This window comes from Sparus aurata, chromosome 8, assembly GCF_900880675.1.
Source record: "Sparus aurata chromosome 8, fSpaAur1.1, whole genome shotgun sequence".
Lineage (NCBI taxonomy): Eukaryota > Metazoa > Chordata > Actinopteri > Spariformes > Sparidae > Sparus > Sparus aurata.
The window spans coordinates 770495-788635 of NC_044194.1; the positions used below are offsets into that span (position 1 = coordinate 770495).

Here is an 18141-nt window from a genome sequence, read left to right on the forward strand (position 1 = left end):
CAGGAGGAGGAGAGGAGGACTTTATATCATCAGGAGGAGGAGAGGAGGACTTTATATCATCAGGAGGAGGAGAGGAGGACTTTATATCATCAGGAGGAGGAGAGGAGGACTTTACATCCTCAGGAGGAGGAGAGGAGGACTTTATATCATCAGGAGGAGGAGAGGAGGACTTTACATCCTCAGGAGGAGGAGAGGAGGACTTTATATCGTCAGGAGGAGGAGAGGAGGACTTTATATCATCAGGAGGAGGAGAGGAGGACTTTATATCATCAGGAGGAGAGGAGGACTTTATATCATCAGGAGGAGGAGAGGAGGACTTTATATCATCAGGAGGAGGAGAGGAGGACTTTATATCATCAGGAGGAGGAGAGGAGGACTTTATATCATCGGGAGGAGGAGAGGAGGACTTTATATCATCGGGAGGAGGAGAGGAGGACTTTATATCATCAGGAGGAGAGGAGGACTTTATATCATCAGGAGGAGAGGAGGACTTTATATCCTCGGGAGGAGGAGAGGAGGACTTTATATCGTCAGGAGGAGGAGAGGAGGACTTTATATCATCAGGAGGAGGAGAGGAGGACTTTATATCGTCAGGAGGAGGAGAGGAGGACTTTATATCATCAGAAGGAGGAGAGGAGGACTTTATATCCTCGGGAGGAGGAGAGGAGGACTTTATATCATCAGGAGGAGGAGAGGAGGACTTTATATCATCAGGAGGAGGAGAGGAGGACTTTATATCCTCGGGAGGAGGAGAGGAGGACTTTATATCATCAGGAGGAGGAGAGGAGGACTTTATATCATCAGGAGGAGGAGAGGAGGACTTTATATCATCAGGAGGAGGAGAGGAGGACTTTATATCATCAGGAGGAGGAGAGGAGGACTTTATATCATCAGGAGGAGGAGAGGAGGACTTTATATCGTCAGGAGGAGGAGAGGAGGACTTTACATCATCAGGAGGAGGAGAGGAGGACTTTATATCATCAGGAGGAGGAGAGGAGGACTTTATATCATCAGGAGGAGGAGAGGAGGACTTTATATCATCAGGAGGAGAGGATGACTTTATATCATCAGGAGGAGGAGAGGAGGACTTTATATCCTCAGGAGGTGAACTGTTCCTTTATGGTCTACTCTCAAACTCGGTGCTTCTTTGTTTCACATCATCATAAAATCAAAGGAAATAAACCAAACAGTGTGAAACACCTGTGTGGACGTCCACCTGTCTGGTCCATACATGAAGGTTCCTCGTTCATCTGGACTAACAATGTGTTCAGCACGTATTTGAAGAAACGACGCCGTCAAACCGCTCAGGAGGAGACACATCAGTGTGAAAACTGCAAATCAATCCCATGAGAACAGCAAAGAACCCTGAACCTGATGGAGGAACAAGGTACAAATGTTTTGACGTAACCTGAAAATCTGCTCAGTGAGGAAGAAGCCACTGCACCAAAACCACCAAACCACAGCAAACCCCTTACTCTGGTCACAGGAAGCAAAATGATGATGGAGGAAAAGGAGGGAACCTCCAAGCTGACGGCCGCCATCCATTCATGAAGCACTGGCAGCACCTCATGGCATCATGAGGAGGAAGGTAACGAGGATGTAAACGATCTCAAGACTTCAGTCAGGAAGTCAAAGCTTGGTCGCAGATGTGTCCTCTGTATGAACTGTGACGCCTCGAATACTTCTGTACATGTACCGACTCCGTCTGCAGCTCCAGATGTTTCCAGATGTTTGGAGTTCAACAATGTAAAGGTGATGCTACAAAGTGACCCGCTGCAAAACACCATGACGGGAAGAAAACTTCTCTAAATCTTCTAACATCCACATTCTTTAATAAAGTTTGATGTTTTCCAGGAGAAGTGTCTGGAGCTCAGAACATGTGACTTCATGTTACATCTTGTGTGTAAATGTGTGTTTTTACATGTTATCACATGAACTTCCCTCTAATTCACTGACTCCTCCAGCAGTTTGCACACTGACGGCTGCAGCAGCATCACATGCAGACAGCAACACTTCTTTTATCTTTCAGATTTACTTTATGTCGTGTTTCTGCCCACAACTCACCTCAAAGAGTGTTTTCATCTGTCAGCTGAGTGTCCGGCACACTGAGGCAGGTGTGAGCACAAAGATCCGGTCGTGTCACTGAGTACTTTTACTCACGTTTTGAGGTACTTTACTTGAGTATCTCCATTTTCTGCTACCTTATACTTCTACTCCACCTCATTTTGAAGGCTAAAACTTTACTCGCCACAATTAAAGGTGCAATATGTAAGAATTTTGATGAAAACACTTTTAAGAATTGGACTCTACGTATGAACAGAGTGAAGAGTTACAGTCAGTTAAATCACTTATCAAACCCTACTTTTATAGATTTGCTTTTATGTGAAGTCGCCCTTTTTTTTTTTTTAACTTTTTATTTTTCCATTTTTCCACAAAACAAAACATTCACTGACATAGGACCCTATGAATTGAGATACAAGTAAATGAAGTCGCCCTTTTTAAGGAGATCTTTTATATTTGCGTCACCTCTCTTCAGTGATTATTCTGTACTCGTGTGGACTTTTTGTGTTTTAACGTTTCCTGTTCGGTCTTTCTGTTTCCCTCCCGTCAGACGAGGCGTCCTGGTGTTTGTTCTGTAATATCGTCTCCCTCAGCTTCCTGCTTTTGTTTGTTTCAGAACGCTTCTGCTCGAGTCCAACAAGAACCAAAGAAGTAGATCCCATCATCACAGTTCTCAGGTCTTCACACCGGCTTCCTGTCTGTCGGTTTATAAAACACATTTCTGATCTGCTGCTACGTTCTGATCCATCCAGAACCTCTGAGGTGGTCAGGTTCAGGTCTGCTCTCGGTCCCTGCAGTCAGAACCAAACATGGAGAAGCAGCGTTCAGTTTTATGAAGCTCACATCTGGAACAAACTCCCAGAAAGCTGCAGGTCTGTTCGACTCTCAGCTCTGTTCTGTTCACAGACACTCTGAGCTGCTGCTGTCTTTAGTCTCGTCGCTTTTAAACTTTCTATTTTCCTATTTCTGAACGTGTTTTAATGTTTTGTTTATTAATGTCTTTGTAGTTGTTTTTAATGTAATTGAATGTATTTCTGCTCCTGTCAGGCTCTTTGTTTCCTCCTGTCTGAACGCTGCTGGACAAATAAACTTGTCTTGTTTGTCAAAGAACTTTGTAAACTCTGTTTTTAAAGGTGCTATATAAATAAAGTTTATTATTATTATTATTATTATTATTATTATTAGTAGTAGTAGTAGTAGTAGTAGTAGTAGTAGTATTGGTATATTAATAATGATAACAGTTATTATTATTATTATTATTATTATTAGTAGTAGTAGTAATAGTAGTATTGGTATATTAATAATGATAACAGTTATTATTATTATTATTATTATTATTATTATTATTAGTAGTAGTAGTAGTAGTAGTAGTAGTAGTAGTAGTATTGGTATATTAATAATGATAACAGTTATTATTATTATTATTACTGCTATTATAATACCAATATTACTTATAATAATAATAATAATAATAATAATAGTAACTGTGGTTATTATGATGATTATTATAATGATCATGATTATATATGAGTGAAAATGGAGATGAAACAAAGAACTGCAGCTGTTCACTGAGCTTCATCTTCCATTGTTGTAACTGGTTCCTAAAAGATGGTCCAGTTACAGTAATAGATTACATTTGTACTCCGTTACATTCCCCCACTGTCAGGTGAGACACCCTGAAGCCACTGAGGCCGTGCCACCTGTCCTCCTCCTGCTCCTGCTCCTCCTGCTCCAGGTGCAACAGTGCGGCAGCTCCAGCAGCGAGCAGCCCAACATGGAGCCCGAGCAGCGGCCGGCTGCGGGCGGGCGAACCGGTCCCGGTACCGTGAAGGAGAACCGAGAAGGAAACACAACAAACTGCTCCGCTCCACTGCTGAGTTCCATGGCGTGTGTGTGTGTGTGTGTGTGTGCCCACTTTCTCTCCATAGAGTTTCACTGAGTTTACATCCGGGTTTTTTCCCTAGGCAATGGGAGCCGCAGCACCGCCGTTCCTTAGGCAAAGTGAAATAAATTCGCCGTACCGACACAAAAAGTAGTCCGCTTTCCGAACACATTTTCTGCGCACGTCGCGTCGCTGATCGGTTCGATTTAACGAACTTTAACAACAACACGTACAAACATCGATCGCTTTGTCGCGGATAAACGAGCATTAGCGGGACGTGTAAGTAGTTTTCGTCCCCCTTCCTCCAGCTCCGGGGCGCAGGGATCTGTGCTGTGCTGAGGCTGAGCTGAATGAGATTGAAGAAGAGTTCTTCTTGTTTTGTAGCTTCAGTTTCTCTGTTTTTACACAAATTTACTAAAACTAAATATAAAATAGAGCAACAAAATAAAGCTCTGCGGGAAGGAGTCCGCCGGACCGGTTCTATGCTGTTATTCCATCGTGGATCGGCTTCTTATAGATATATATTTAATTAATCTAGAGGAGGACTGCTGCTGAGTAAGTGCACATTGGGCTTTTTAATTTCATAACTTTAATTTTCTCTGTTGTCAAACTTCACCTGTGTTCAGCTCTCCGGCTGTATCCGTGTGTCGGTGCCTGTGTGCGGGCAGGTGTGCGAGCCGCCGCCGCTGCCGGGCTGGTTCCGTGTTGCTCTGGGTTTCTGTGTGTTTAGCTGGTGTGTTTCTTATTCTAGGAGTTGATATTCTGGAGGACAAGGGGCCGAGATAACTTAGACCCACCACCGCCTGCTCGGTGTCAGAATGCTGAAAGATGGCGTCCTGCGGGACGGTTCGGGAGCCGGGCTCGGTGTGTCCGCGGTGTTTGTGTCTCGCGGCGCCGCTAACGACCTGATTATTTATCTTTGATGTAAGTTATCAGCGTGCTGCTCGCGTTAGCCTCGGCAGCTAGCAGCAGGGTTAGCATTAGCGGCTACAGCTAACGTTATCCACTTGTTCTCGGCTACATTTCACAGCCTCTCGCGGAGCAATGTCGGACGTGTGAGGGTCGGTTTGGATGCTTTTCACCGACAGTGGAACAGTTGTGAGCCGCCGATCCGCTCGGACTGATAGTGGACCGAGCGGAGGGACGAACCGAGCAGCTCCGGTGGGTTTATGAGGAGAGACTGAGCATCCAGGCGGCCATAGCGGTTAATAAGACGGTTATAAAACATTAATTTCACCACCGAAACAAAAATACACTTTTCAGTGGGTGAAGTCCCGCAGCAGAACATTTCAGCCTCGCAGCTCCGAACCTCCATTTTCTCTCGGTTGTGTTCGGGCCTGTGGCGGCATGTGATGCTGATGGAAGTTTATCCAGACAACTTCGTGTCCCACCCAGGGACCAATTACTACAATTAACCGGCGGCGGGCTCACGGAGCCGGGCCGAGGCCGGACGGGCTGGTTCTGACAGCCCACCAGAACACACGGAGTCAGTCCTGGAGGTCAGGCTCGTGAGAGAACCCGACTGGACCGGACTGGACCTGTCGGTGTTTACACATGGCTGCAGTTTGATTTGGGTTCTCTGGTCAGGAAGTACTTCTACCCGAGTACTGCACTGAAGTAGAACTTTGAGGTACTTGTACTTTAACATTTCAGTGTTCTGCTGCTTCCAGAACATCTCAGTAACAGACTGGACTCTTCACTGGTTCTGGTTCTGTGAGTCTCACAGCACAGCACAGTCATGCAGCACATCTCTGATTCTGTAGAACATTACTGAACATTTTCAGATAAAAATTTACACTAAAAACAAACTTTCAAAATATATAAACAGATGAAAGGAGCTCTGTGTGGTTCTGTATTTACAGTATTAATGAGGTCATTATACAAACTCACAGATATGTTTAATAAACAGCTGCTCTCAGAGGAGAAGCAGGTCAAACACTGTGTGCAGGTAGAAGGGTGGCGGGGTCCGCCAGAGTAAAACAGTTTACATTGTGTTTAAGGTCAGTTTTTATATGCAGTTTATTAAGTGATGGACACAAAGAGAGTTTGTTTATTTAACATCAGCCAATGGAAATCTTTATTCTTCTCATTAACATTTCTGTAACAAAACTACAGACTGCTCCTTTAAACTCTTTTTCTCAGATAGAGATCAGTGTTTGTTGACATGTGAAGAGTCAGAGGCTGAATGCTAACAGCTAGCCTCAGGCCGTCTGTGCAGTCATAAATCATTTTAAAATGATTGTTTAAAGCTGAAAGAGGTGAAAGTGTCCAGTTCTGTACCAGAAACACACAAATGAGAGAAAAGTCCAGAAAAACACAGTCGGTTTGTGTATCAGAACTTGTGTTCTGTGTGAAGACACCTGAGATGTACCTGGTGACCCTGTGGAGGGGCCCGGCCCGGCCCGGCCCGGCAAGGCTCCACCTGCAGCAGCTCCAGCTGTAACGTGCTGCTGTGACACTGATGCATCAGTATCAATAATCAATAATGTTCTATAGAACCAGAGGTTTTATCTGACATACTAATACTGTAACTACATTAAATAGATAATACTTACTTGATGCACTTTAGTTACTTTTACTTTAACTGCATGAAGCAAATTAAACTTCTGTACTTTTACTATATTGCTGTAAGCTGAACATACTTGTATATAAGTTAGTGTGTAACACATTATAACTTTGTTTTATAAAAGCTGAACTGAAGAGTTAAAGTTCAGCTGAAGGAGAGGAGAATGGAAAACAGACTTCCAGTATGAAACCCTGAAGCACCGACTAATGACTGCTGTTAAAACAGAAGAACTAAAAGTACATTTAAATATAAAACATTTTATTTAACCAGAGGTTCAGATTAGGAAGGAGACCTGGAGTAATGAGGTGGTTTAAAGCCGACACGTCCTCAGAACTAAACGACCAGGAAGCTAACTGTTAGCATCTCCAACACAACATGACAAACCAGCGACAGACGAACCAGAACCAGAACCAGAACCAGAGCTTCTGTTTGGTTGGTTCAGGAAAATATTGTGGTTTTGGTTAAAATAAGTAATGAACTTCAGGCCCATGCTTGTTGTATCCAACCATCCTCCTGTTATGACCTTTTTACTTCTCGTCCTCACTTCCTCCTGTCCTGCTGTAATACCTACTGCCACCACTAGATGGCGCCGTCCAACAACTAAAGTAAATACGGGCGCAGTAAGCTGCACATGTGACCCTCGTGTTTAACATTTGACGATGACATGAAGTTTTTGGCAGATTCAGTTTTTGGTAGTGATTAAATTTGAGGAACAAATTATACTTCAAAAAAGACAAAAATAGTGATATTTATATTATATTTTATCTTTTATTTTTATATTAAAATGAAGTAAAATAATGAAGATTCACAAAGTGGGACTGCTCAGTTAAAGTGCTACTGTTGAGAATTATGACTTCAGTACCTGAGTTACTGTACGACCTGCCGGATGAAAACTGAAGTCTTCACTTTCCTAGTTTACATTTTCAAAAAATCACATTTACATGATTTTTCATGGCGACCAAAATAAAAGTGTCTGCTGCCAGCTGCTGTCATCAAAGATGGTTTATGAGGTACAAGACGCATCACTCTGTGCAGTCAGAGTAGACTCAGTGTTTCTGTAGTCCAGACAACTCCAGCAGAGTGAGACGTCCCTCTCATGCTGATCGCTTCTTGTATCAATAATTAAAGATGATCAGTTTTATAGTTCTGAATCAGGACTTCAGTTTTTGGATCAAGCAACATGAAAATGATGTCAGATTTAGACGACTAGAAAAATATGGTAAACTATTGAGTGGCTGGATATAAAAGTTAATTATGCACCCTGGAGACGCATATTTAATCAACACTAAACTAATTATTCTATATATATATTTAAATGACTAAATGTTAAGTGAAGTGCGACTAATACTTGATTTTTGTGCTGATACTGACATTAGGAAGCTAAATATTTGGATATCCATTTATCTGCTGATGGACACAGTTTTATAGTGATCCTCGACTGGTCGTCAAACATTTGTGGACATTTTAAGTTTAACAGTTCATTTATTGTCTAAAATGACATCAGAGTGGTGAAACTGACTGAACTTCTGGTGGAACAGAGGATTTGAATACGTTGTGTTCTGAAAGATGAATTTGTTTATTTTATAACCAGAAAGGAAAGTGAAGCTTTTACCTGCTGATGGAAGCGATCCTGAGTTGACGTACATGTAGAGGAATCATCACTGAGTCATGCTGACTTTGGTTGAGGGGTTTCTAAAGGTGACATATTTAATATTAGAGCACCTTTATTGAACTCAAGCAGACACGCGAGCGTCCATGAAAGACAGAAGAATGGTTATAATGTAGATTTAATCCTTAATGAATAACAATGATACGTTTTCTGTTATCACTTGTAATTCGTCTGTATTTGTTTCCTCTGTAGTTGTCAGATTGTCTGTTGTTGTCAGATTGTCTGTTGATTGTCAGATTGTCTGTTGATTGTCAGATTGTCTGTTGATTGTCAGATTGTCTGTTGTCAGATTGTCTGTTGGTTGTCAGATTGTCTGTTGATTGTCAGACTGTCTGTTGGTTGTCAGATTGTCTGTTGGTTGTCAGATTGTCTGTTGATTGTCAGATTGTCTGTTGTTGTCAGATTGTCTGTTGATTGTCAGATTGTCTGTTGTTGTCAGATTGTCTGTTGTTGTCAGATTGTCTGTTGATTGTCAGATTGTCTGTTGTTGTCAGATTGTCTGTTGATTGTCAGATTGTCTGTTGATTGTCAGATTGTCTGTTGTTGTCAGATTGTCTGTTGATTGTCAGATTGTCTGTTGATTGTTAGATTGTCTGTTGTTGTCAGATTGTCTGTTGTTGTCAGATTGTCTGTTGATTGTCAGATTGTCTGTTGTTGTCAGATTGTCTGTTGATTGTTAGATTGTCTGTTGTTGTCAGATTGTCTGTTGTTGTCAGATTGTCTGTTGATTGTCAGATTGTCTGTTGTTGTCAGATTGTCTGTTGTTGTCAGATTGTCTGTTGATTGTCAGATTGTCTGTTGATTGTCAGATTGTCTGTTGTTGTCAGATTGTCTGTTGTTGTCAGATTGTCTGTTGGTTGTTAGATTGTCTGTTGATTGTTAGATTGTCTGTTGATTGTTAGATTGTCTGTTGATTGTCAGATTGTCTGTTGATTGTCAGATTGTCTGTTGTTGTCAGATTGTCTGTTGTTGTCAGATTGTCTGTTGATTGTTAGATTGTCTGTTGTTGTCAGATTGTCTGTTGTTGTCAGATTGTCTGTTGATTGTCAGATTGTCTGTTGTTGTCAGATTGTCTGTTGATTGTTAGATTGTCTGTTGTTGTCAGATTGTCTGTTGTTGTCAGATTGTCTGTTGATTGTCAGATTGTCTGTTGTTGTCAGATTGTCTGTTGTTGTCAGATTGTCTGTTGATTGTCAGATTGTCTGTTGTTGTCAGATTGTCTGTTGATTGTCAGATTGTCTGTTGATTGTCAGATTGTCTGTTGGTTGTCAGATTGTCTGTTGGTTGTCAGATTGTCTGTTGTTGTCAGATTGTCTGTTGATTGTCAGACTGTCTGTTGATTGTCAGATTGTCTGTTGATTGTCAGATTGTCTGTTGATTGTCAGATTGTCTGTTGGTTGTCAGATTGTCTGTTGTTGTCAGATTGTCTGTTGATTGTCAGATTGTCTGTTGTTGTCAGATTGTCTGTTGTTGTCAGATTGTCTGTTGATTGTCAGATTGTCTGTTGTTGTCAGATTGTCTGTTGGTTGTCAGATTGTCTGTTGATTGTCAGACTGTCTGTTGATTGTCAGATTGTCTGTTGTTGTCAGATTGTCTGTTGTTGTCAGATTGTCTGTTGATTGTCAGACTGTCTGTTGATTGTCAGATTGTCTGTTGTTGTCAGATTGTCTGTTGTTGTCAGATTGTCTGTTGATTGTCAGATTGTCTGTTGTTGTCAGACTGTCTGTTGTTGTCAGATTGTCTGTTGGTTGTCAGATTGTCTGTTGGTTGTTAGTTTTCTGCTGCTTGTCTTTGTGTTGAGCTGTGAGTTAGTTTCCTGCTGGGCGTCGTTGTGCAGCCTGATGGCTTCTTGAACTCTCCTCTTATTTACTCATCATCTCTAATTCATTCAATCCAGTGTGTGTGCAAATGAGATCAAATGAAATATACATTTTGTGTCCATTGATGAATAAATAGTTGCAGCTCTGATATAAATATTGCTGTGCAGGAACACGGAGGAGACTCCTGACAGTTCAGGCTCACTTTATTTATCCACACAGATTATAAAAACACAACACACGAGTAGAGAAGATGAGGAGGAGAGTCAAATATCACAGAGAGAAAACTTCTGATTTAGTTGAAATTTCAATAAAAAAACATTTTATAGAATCAGAATTTGTGTAAAAAAAATAAATGTTTGGTACAGAAGAGCTAAAGATAGATTCTAAACCAACGAAGAAGAACAGTCCATTTGTAGTTTTTTTGCTTCTTACGGCTGTGTATCTGTGTGTGTGTGTGTGTGTGTGTAACAGTGTGTGTGTGTAACAGTGTGTGTGCGTGTGTGTGTAACTGTGTGTGTAACAGTGTGTGTTTGTTGTGTTTCACAGGGCAGCGCTGAGGGGTGGAGTCCAGTCCCACAGCCAGGTGGTGAGTCCTGTCACCTGATGTAGTCTTTAATAATCAGTGAATTCAGAATGTAACTTCAGTTGTAGTAATCACTTCATGTTAATCTTTAACTCACACTGAACCTGTTTTAGGTCGATAACAATCAAGTGATGGGCTGAAAAATGACAGACAATTAAAAAATAAAGTCACATTTAAAGTTTTTCTAGTGACGTTAAATTCAAACATTTTGTTTTTACAGAAACTACTTTTAAAGATAAAACCTGTAAATAAACATCAGTTAAATCCACTTCTTCCTGTTCAAGCTTAATAATGATAATAAGAAAGTTATTGTTAACCTGTTTGATTTTACAGACACAAATTAACTGTTTCACTTTATAAATTACAAACTATGTTTTTTAACCTTGTTCAGAAACATGCACACTGTCAAAGTGCAAGATAAGGAAATAATCCAGCAGTATTATAATCACCTGCTATAACTTTACATTTTGTTTATAAAACACATTCACGTGATATTAAATGTAACTGTTTCAGACGATGACAACATTACATATTAAGTGTTTAAAGTAATAGAAGTGTATAATATGGCTGATTAAGTAACAGCACATTTAGATCCAACAGTGATGAACTGATAACTTATAACTGATTTTATTTTACTGACACATTTACCTTTTTAATAAAGGCAGAATTAATTTCAGTTGATAATTGTGTGTTTTGATTAAGTAAAGTCAAATTAACACTGTCAGTAATGAGTTAGTGATTATGGAATAATTTAATAATAATGAATTTAGAATAACTCAGAACACGTTTTATCTCAGTGCTCATTACCTGTAAGTTCAACACGTGGAACTTATTTAAACTGGTTATAAAAGTTCCATATAATGTGATTTAATTTAGATAAACTCAGTAACATGTAAAACTGAATCTTTCACTTTTATTGTTATTAGTTTGTCCCACTTAATGTAACTTGTTTCAGGACAACAAGTCACTTTAAATGTGCTTTAGTAACGGAGTAAAGTTACCTGTAAAAACATTTGATTATGTATAATGATGTCATAATTATCTTAACCATTTCCGACCTGTTTAGTTTGACCATCTGTCCTGTAGTAATGGAGTAGAGTTACATGTATGTAATCTGATTACAGCTGAGTGGTCAGTGTGTAAACGCTGTTTTGTGGTTTGTTTTGTTTTCAGCGGCACTTTAATGCTTCAGTTGGATGGTTTTCCTACTGGAGACGGTGTTAAGGTAAAAGTTACTGATTACTGTGATTAATGTCGTGTATTTACTCGTTACGACAGCGAGAGGAAACGCAGGCGCAGTCAGTCTGGACCAGGAGTTGATGTGATGTTGTGTTTGTGATGATGCAGCGGTCAGACCTCCGGTGACCTTGTTTGACCTTGAGGGGAAAGTGTTACAGTCAGCATCACACAGGAAGTCCTTCTACGGCTGTACCTCGTGTTGCTATGACAACAGCCGGGACCCCAGCCTGAGGATTTCTGTTGAACCGTGTGTGTGTGTGTGTGTGTGTGTGTGTGTGTGTGTGTGTGTGTGTGTGTGTGTGTGTGTGTGTGTGTATGCAGGCTGATCGATCGGCTGGCAGACTGACTGGATCCATGATGGAATTACAGACGTTACAGGAGGCTCTGAAGGTGGAGATCCAGATCCATCAGGTACGTTCTGTTTCCAGGTAACTGGGTCAGTGGGTGAGGAGAGCTGGTCCATTTAGGAAACAACTCTTTTGTCACACCAGCATGTTTTTATAAAACACATAGAAGAAGAACATTTAGATAAGACAGCAGGTTTAGATAAAAGACCACCGATCGTATATCAACACATTCATATTAGATAAAGATAAAAACCGTACAAAAAAGAGATTCAATAAAAAGGAGGAGAGGAAGAGAAATCTACATACAGAACTCGTATAACAGCTCTATTAAAAACAAACAAGATGTCTCTCTCTTTGTTTCTGAGAGAAGCAACATCAGCACCTCTCTGGTTTGACTTCTTTATGAATAAGAAAAGATGAAATGATGAAATATATAGTTACATTAACGCTCAGGTGTTCAGGTGATGACCTCGCTCTTTACTCGTGTCTGATGGACGGTTTGTCAGCAAGATTACACGAAAACTACCGAATGGTTTTCCACCAAACTGAGTTGGAGAACGAGTCTCAGCCAGAACTCCTTTAAAGGACGCATCAGGAATTCTGTTCTCGCAGTCTTTTTCTGTTTAAGTTCTCATGAGTAACAGTTGGATCTTGGTGTAAAATCTGGATTTAGCAGATTTTTGTGTATCAGCAATCAAAAAACACCAAAACTGATATTCATTAAATCGGCCCTGATAATCTGTTTTATTATTTTTATTGTTTTTATATATTTCAGTATTCAAATAAATCAAAATTTATAGGATATGATTTTGATGTTTTTATATTCAAGAGAAGCATTTTTATTAATATAGAACAAACTATTTGTCTGCTCTTTTGAATATCAACATATTTATCAGTGACAATAAAAAAAACAAAAACACAAATATTGAGAAGTAGAATCTGACCTGTGTTCAGTTCTTGGGGATGATTCTGATATTGGGGAGTAAAAGTTCAGATCAGTGGATTTTCACTCGTGGTCTTCCTCAGGTGTGGATATCAAACACTCGTCACAAAGAAACTCCCGCAGATTATTTAAAAGTTTAACAATAAACTTTAATTAAAATTACTTCAGTGAATTGAAACAGTAAACTTCACTCAGAATGTAATAATTATACTGTAAATCACCCCAGGGATAATATAATATATATATATATATACTGTGTTCTTTAAAACTGTCGACAACTTACACACTGTCACTGAGACGACTGTCAGAGGACGATACTGACCAACAACAGTGATGAAAATAATAAAGATAATAATATGATGAACTTCATCACACAGCACTTCTTAAAACAAAGTTACAAAACGTTTTTATCTGGTCAGACACAAGTAGAAGATTTCTGGAGGCAATGAGGCAAATAAAGTCAGACAGAGGTACAAAATAAAATACCAAATAAAGATTAAATGAAATACCAACAACGATATAAAACTCAAATGATGATAATAATAAACATGTGTTCATGATGGATCCTGTGATCAGGCCAAGAAGAATGTGATATGTTATTATATGTTATGATACTCCGGCTCTCATCATTCCTTCACACGTGTTGTTGCTAGCTTTAGCTTTCAGATCTTTTACTGTTTGTGTTGAAGTGTTGCTGTGTTGGAGTTTGGTTGTAGTTCCCAGCTTTGGCCAGCAGGTGTCACTATGATCTGTAGTTTTCTGACTCTCTCTCATCTTCTTCTGCAGAAACTGGTTGCCCAGATGAAGCAGGACCCTCAGGTAAACCCGGCAGGTGTTTGTGTGAATGGATAGTATTGTATTGTATTAATGACTAAACCTTCTCACGCACACTTCACATCCCAGGATCATGTTCGCCACCTCAGCAGACACTCTGATCTCAATGAGACTCGGCTTTCTAAAGTTCTGCATGAATCTGTTCTGGCGCCGACTGACTCACTCCTGTTTTCAGAACGCAGATCTGAAGAAGCAGCTCCACGAACTTCAAGCGAAGATCACAGCGCTCAGTGAAAAACAGGTAAGTTATTGTTAACACACACACACACGCACACACACACACACGCGCACACACACACACACACACACGCGCACACACACTGACTGATTAAAGTGATGTCAGTGCAGGTGATGGAGGAGAGAAAGGTCAGAGGTCACACAGACACAAACATCAACAAAGGAAAGTCCCGTCTCCTCTCGTCCTTCTCTGTTTGACCTGCAGGTTTACGTGTCTTTGTGGTTGTTTGATGGTAAATGATGATAATATACTTTATATTATATATATGTGTGTGTGTGTGTGTGTGTGTGTGTGTGTGTGTGTGTGTGTGTGTGTGTGTTGCCTTTTGCTTTACACACCAGGAACCTGGAAAATAAATGACATGAAAATGCAAAATCCTTGTCTGAGAACATCAAAACTATTCGCACAGGCAGCGATCTGAATCAGTGATTCTGATGTTCTGTGAGTTAGAATGACTCTGGTGGGAGAACACAGGTCATGTTGTTTTTATAGTTTTATGTCCTCACACTAAATCGCACAGGGTGAGGACAAACATTAAGGATCAGCAGGAACACAGCTGTCATGGTTTGATCGTGTCTTCATTAGTGGTGCGAGAGCTCAGAAAACACTGTCGTATTCACTTCTGTGTGACATTACTACAAAAACATCTTGAGAAGAAATAATGACGTGTAAATAAATCACATGAAAAAACGCCCCAGCTTGTGGAGGCGTTTACTGAAGGAAGTAAAACCAGACGAGGCAGATCAAAGAAGAAGAAGACCAAATGTCACGAGGACAGAGAAAGAAAAGAAAGACATTAATTAATAAAGTCAGTAAAATAGGAATCACATGTAACACTGTCCCGCAAGAAATGTTAACGGACACTTCATAAGAGGCTCAGGGGGCGCTGGGTCTGGACAGCGCTGGTTCTGGACCGTGCTGGGTCTGGACCGTGCTGGTTCTGGACCGTGCTGGTTCTGGACCATGCTGGTTCTGGACAGTGCTGATTCTGGACCGTGCTGGTTCTGGACCGTGCTGGTTCTGGACAGCGCTGGTTCTGGACCGTGCTAGTTCTGGACAGTGCTGGTTCTGGACAGCGCTGGTTCTGGACAGCGCTGGTTCTGGACCGTGCAGGTTATGGACCGTGCTGGTTCTGGACCGTGCTGGTTCAGCGCTGGTTCTGGACCGTGCAGGTTATGGACCGTGCTGGTTCTGGACCATGCTGGTTCTGGACCGTGCAGGTTATGGACCGTGCTGGTTCTGGACCATGCTGGTTCTGGAGCGTGCTGGTTCTGGACAGCGCTGGTTCTGGACAGCGCTGGTTCTGGACCGTGCTGGTTCTGGACCGTGCTGGGTCTGGACAGTGCTGGTTCTGGACAGCGCTGGTTCTGGACCGTGCTGGGTCTGGACCGTGCTGGGTCTGGACCGTGCTGGTTCAGGACCGTGCTGGTTCTGGACCGTGCTGGTTCTGGACCGTGCTGGTTATGGACCGTGCAGGTTATGGACCGTGCTGGTTCTGGACCGTGCTGGTTCTGGAGCGTGCTGGTTCTGGAGCGTGCTGGTTCTGGAGCGTGCAGGTTATGGACCGTGCTGGTTATGGACCGTGCTGGTTCTGGAGCGTGCTGGTTCTGGACAGCGCTGGTTCTGGAGCGTGCTGGTTCTGGAGCGTGCTGGTTCTGGACCGTGCTGGTTCTGGACCGTGCTGGTTCTGGACCGTGCTGGTTCAGTGCTGGTTCTGGACCGTGCTGGTTCAGCGCTGGCTCTGGACCGTGTAGGTTATGGAGCGTGCTGGTTCTGGAGCGTGCTGGTTCTGGACAGCGCTGGTTCTGGACCGTGCAGGTCCTGTTAAACCAACGGTCCAGAGGAGGCGTGCCTCTGATGCTCTCAGTGTCCTGATGGGCCTGCAGAGTGTTACCTGAGCTCAGGCTCGGTCCAGACCGTTTCTTCCTCCTCTCGTCTCAGAGCTCTTTGATTTGAACTCTCTAAATCTTCTCTCGTGTGTTTTGTCTTTATTTAACTTCAGCGAGCTTCCTATTTTTATCTCGTCCCCACATTTTTACACTTGTTTTCATGTAATTCACTGCGGTTCTAAGATAAGTGAAGAATTAGAGTGACTGGCTGTAGAATCAGAACCAGTGCTTGTAAAGCTAAGTGAGGAACACTAATGGGATTATTGAGGTGCAGAGAAGCGAGCCGGTGTCTCTGAATGTTGTTAGAAAATGAGCTGTGAACACATGAAGCAGATTATCAGTAAATAAAGAAGGCGGGGTTGTATTTGTGCTCCCAGAATGCCTCAGAACAACTGAAGGTGTTTCAGACCGTCACTACGAGCTGAACACACTCACACACTGCTGCGACTGTCAAGTCACTCAGCTGATGTTAACATGCAAATGAGATGCAAGCAGGAGAATAATGTTAGATGTTGATTGTCTTTATCACTGAGAAGGAAAATGATGAACTGTCGGTTGTAGTTTTGACTCGACAGTTCTCCCTCCTGACCAGCATACAGACATCACTGAACTGAATATGAAACTAGAAAAAGGATTTCCTGCTGAAACTTCAGTGTGAAGGCTGAATTGCTCATCACGCTTCTCTGCCTCAGCGACACCAGGTCCAGAGTCTGGACAGGAGCTCTGACCTCTGACTCACAGAGACTCGTGTATGTGTCCGCCAGCGTATGTGTGTAAAAGCTGAAGAGCAGTCGTGATGTACAGCAAAGAGAGGGACATAGTTTCCTTAGTACGGCTCTGTGGGAGTAACTAATTACAGCTGCTCAAATTATTGTAATAAAGTCGCTTTTTGGTCCCAAACTGATCTGAAAAGACGTCATTTACACCCTTTCCTAAGCTGAAATCTTCACTGCAGCTGTCAACCACAAACTGTGATCACAGCAGACGAGCTGTACGGAGACATCTGATGTTTGCTGGTTTTAAATCAAGTCTCCAGCTGCTTCAGTTGTTTAGCAGAAAGCTGAGCTGCAGAACTGTTCTGTGGACTACGAGACTTTACCTGAGGGAGGAGAGGAGGACTGAGTTTACTGTCTGTGTGGACGTATCCTTCAGGAATATAAGAGAACGTTTTGGCAAATGAAACTTAAACTAACTGCATGGTGCGATGACACCGAAGGCGATATAGAAAACCTTGTGACTTGGTGAACTGATCCTTTAAAACACCAGAGACTCAGCAGCCTCGTGCTCGGAGGTAAAAGGTCTCTGAGCAGCAGATAAAGTCGTGCAGGCTGCAGGTCAAACGGCTCTGTGCGAGGCCGGCGGGACACTTCTCCGTCTGGTTTCTCTTTATGATTTTGTGTCGCTGCATTAAGTTGCTGCTCGAGAGTCAAGTGTTGCTAAGCAACAGATGTGCTTTATCTTTTAGTCCTGATTTCATACGTCAGTGACGGCTTTGTGAGTGTGACCCTCTGCTTCTGTACTCTACATTACAACGTGTGCTGAGGTCCCGTTTCTTCTTCTGTTAATCTCTGCAGTCTCACAATGACTTACTGTGGCAGCCAATCAGATCCGAGCAGGCAGTGTAGCAGCGCTGAGTGTTTCAGCTGCAACGATTATTGATTATTGACCTTTACAAAGAGTCACTGATGAGTTTCTCCTGCTGTGGGTTTGTGTGTTCTGTTTGTCTTGTCACAATGTGTGAGACGGCAGGTGTGCATGTGTCACAGTGCTGCAGTGTATGAGCATGTAGTGCCATCAGAGCCTGGAGCAGCTGCAGCAGCACAGAGTCCGCTGCCTCCAGCTACCTTTATCATTTATTCCTGCAACAAGGATACTCAGTAAGCTGTTTTTTAGACAGTGTAGTGTCAGTCTGCAGTCTATCTTCTATCTTGTCAGTAAAAGTACAATGTGAATCACAGTCTGATGTATCTTCTTCTTCTGAGCCATACAGCTGCATTAAAAACACATCAATGAGCCACACAGCTGTTCCTTCATCTTCACGAACACGCGGCATCCTGCTGCCACAAATAC

At 42.0% G+C, this 18141-nt stretch overlaps 1 protein-coding gene across 13 annotated transcripts in view; it reads left to right on the plus strand.

The window, feature by feature from the left end:
- The first annotated feature begins 4248 nt into the window (after positions 1–4248).
- phf21ab (PHD finger protein 21Ab) overlaps positions 4249–18141 on the plus strand; it is a 35586-nt gene continuing 21693 nt past the window's right edge. For 7 of the 13 annotated variants that reach the window (XM_030426487.1, XM_030426482.1, XM_030426491.1 and 4 more), the window contains exons 1-6: positions 4439–4498; positions 10545–10584; positions 11755–11806; positions 12142–12231; positions 13897–13929; positions 14120–14185. In XM_030426487.1, the coding sequence (XP_030282347.1) occupies positions 11765–11806; positions 12142–12231; positions 13897–13929; positions 14120–14185 (231 nt within the window). In that variant the 5' untranslated portion in view covers positions 4439–4498; positions 10545–10584; positions 11755–11764. Of the gene's footprint in view, positions 4499–4888; positions 5574–10544; positions 10585–11754; positions 11807–12141; positions 12232–13896; positions 13930–14119; positions 14186–18141 lie in introns of those variants that run through there. The other 6 variants (XM_030426489.1, XM_030426481.1, XM_030426479.1 and 3 more) reach the window with 5 other exon arrangements.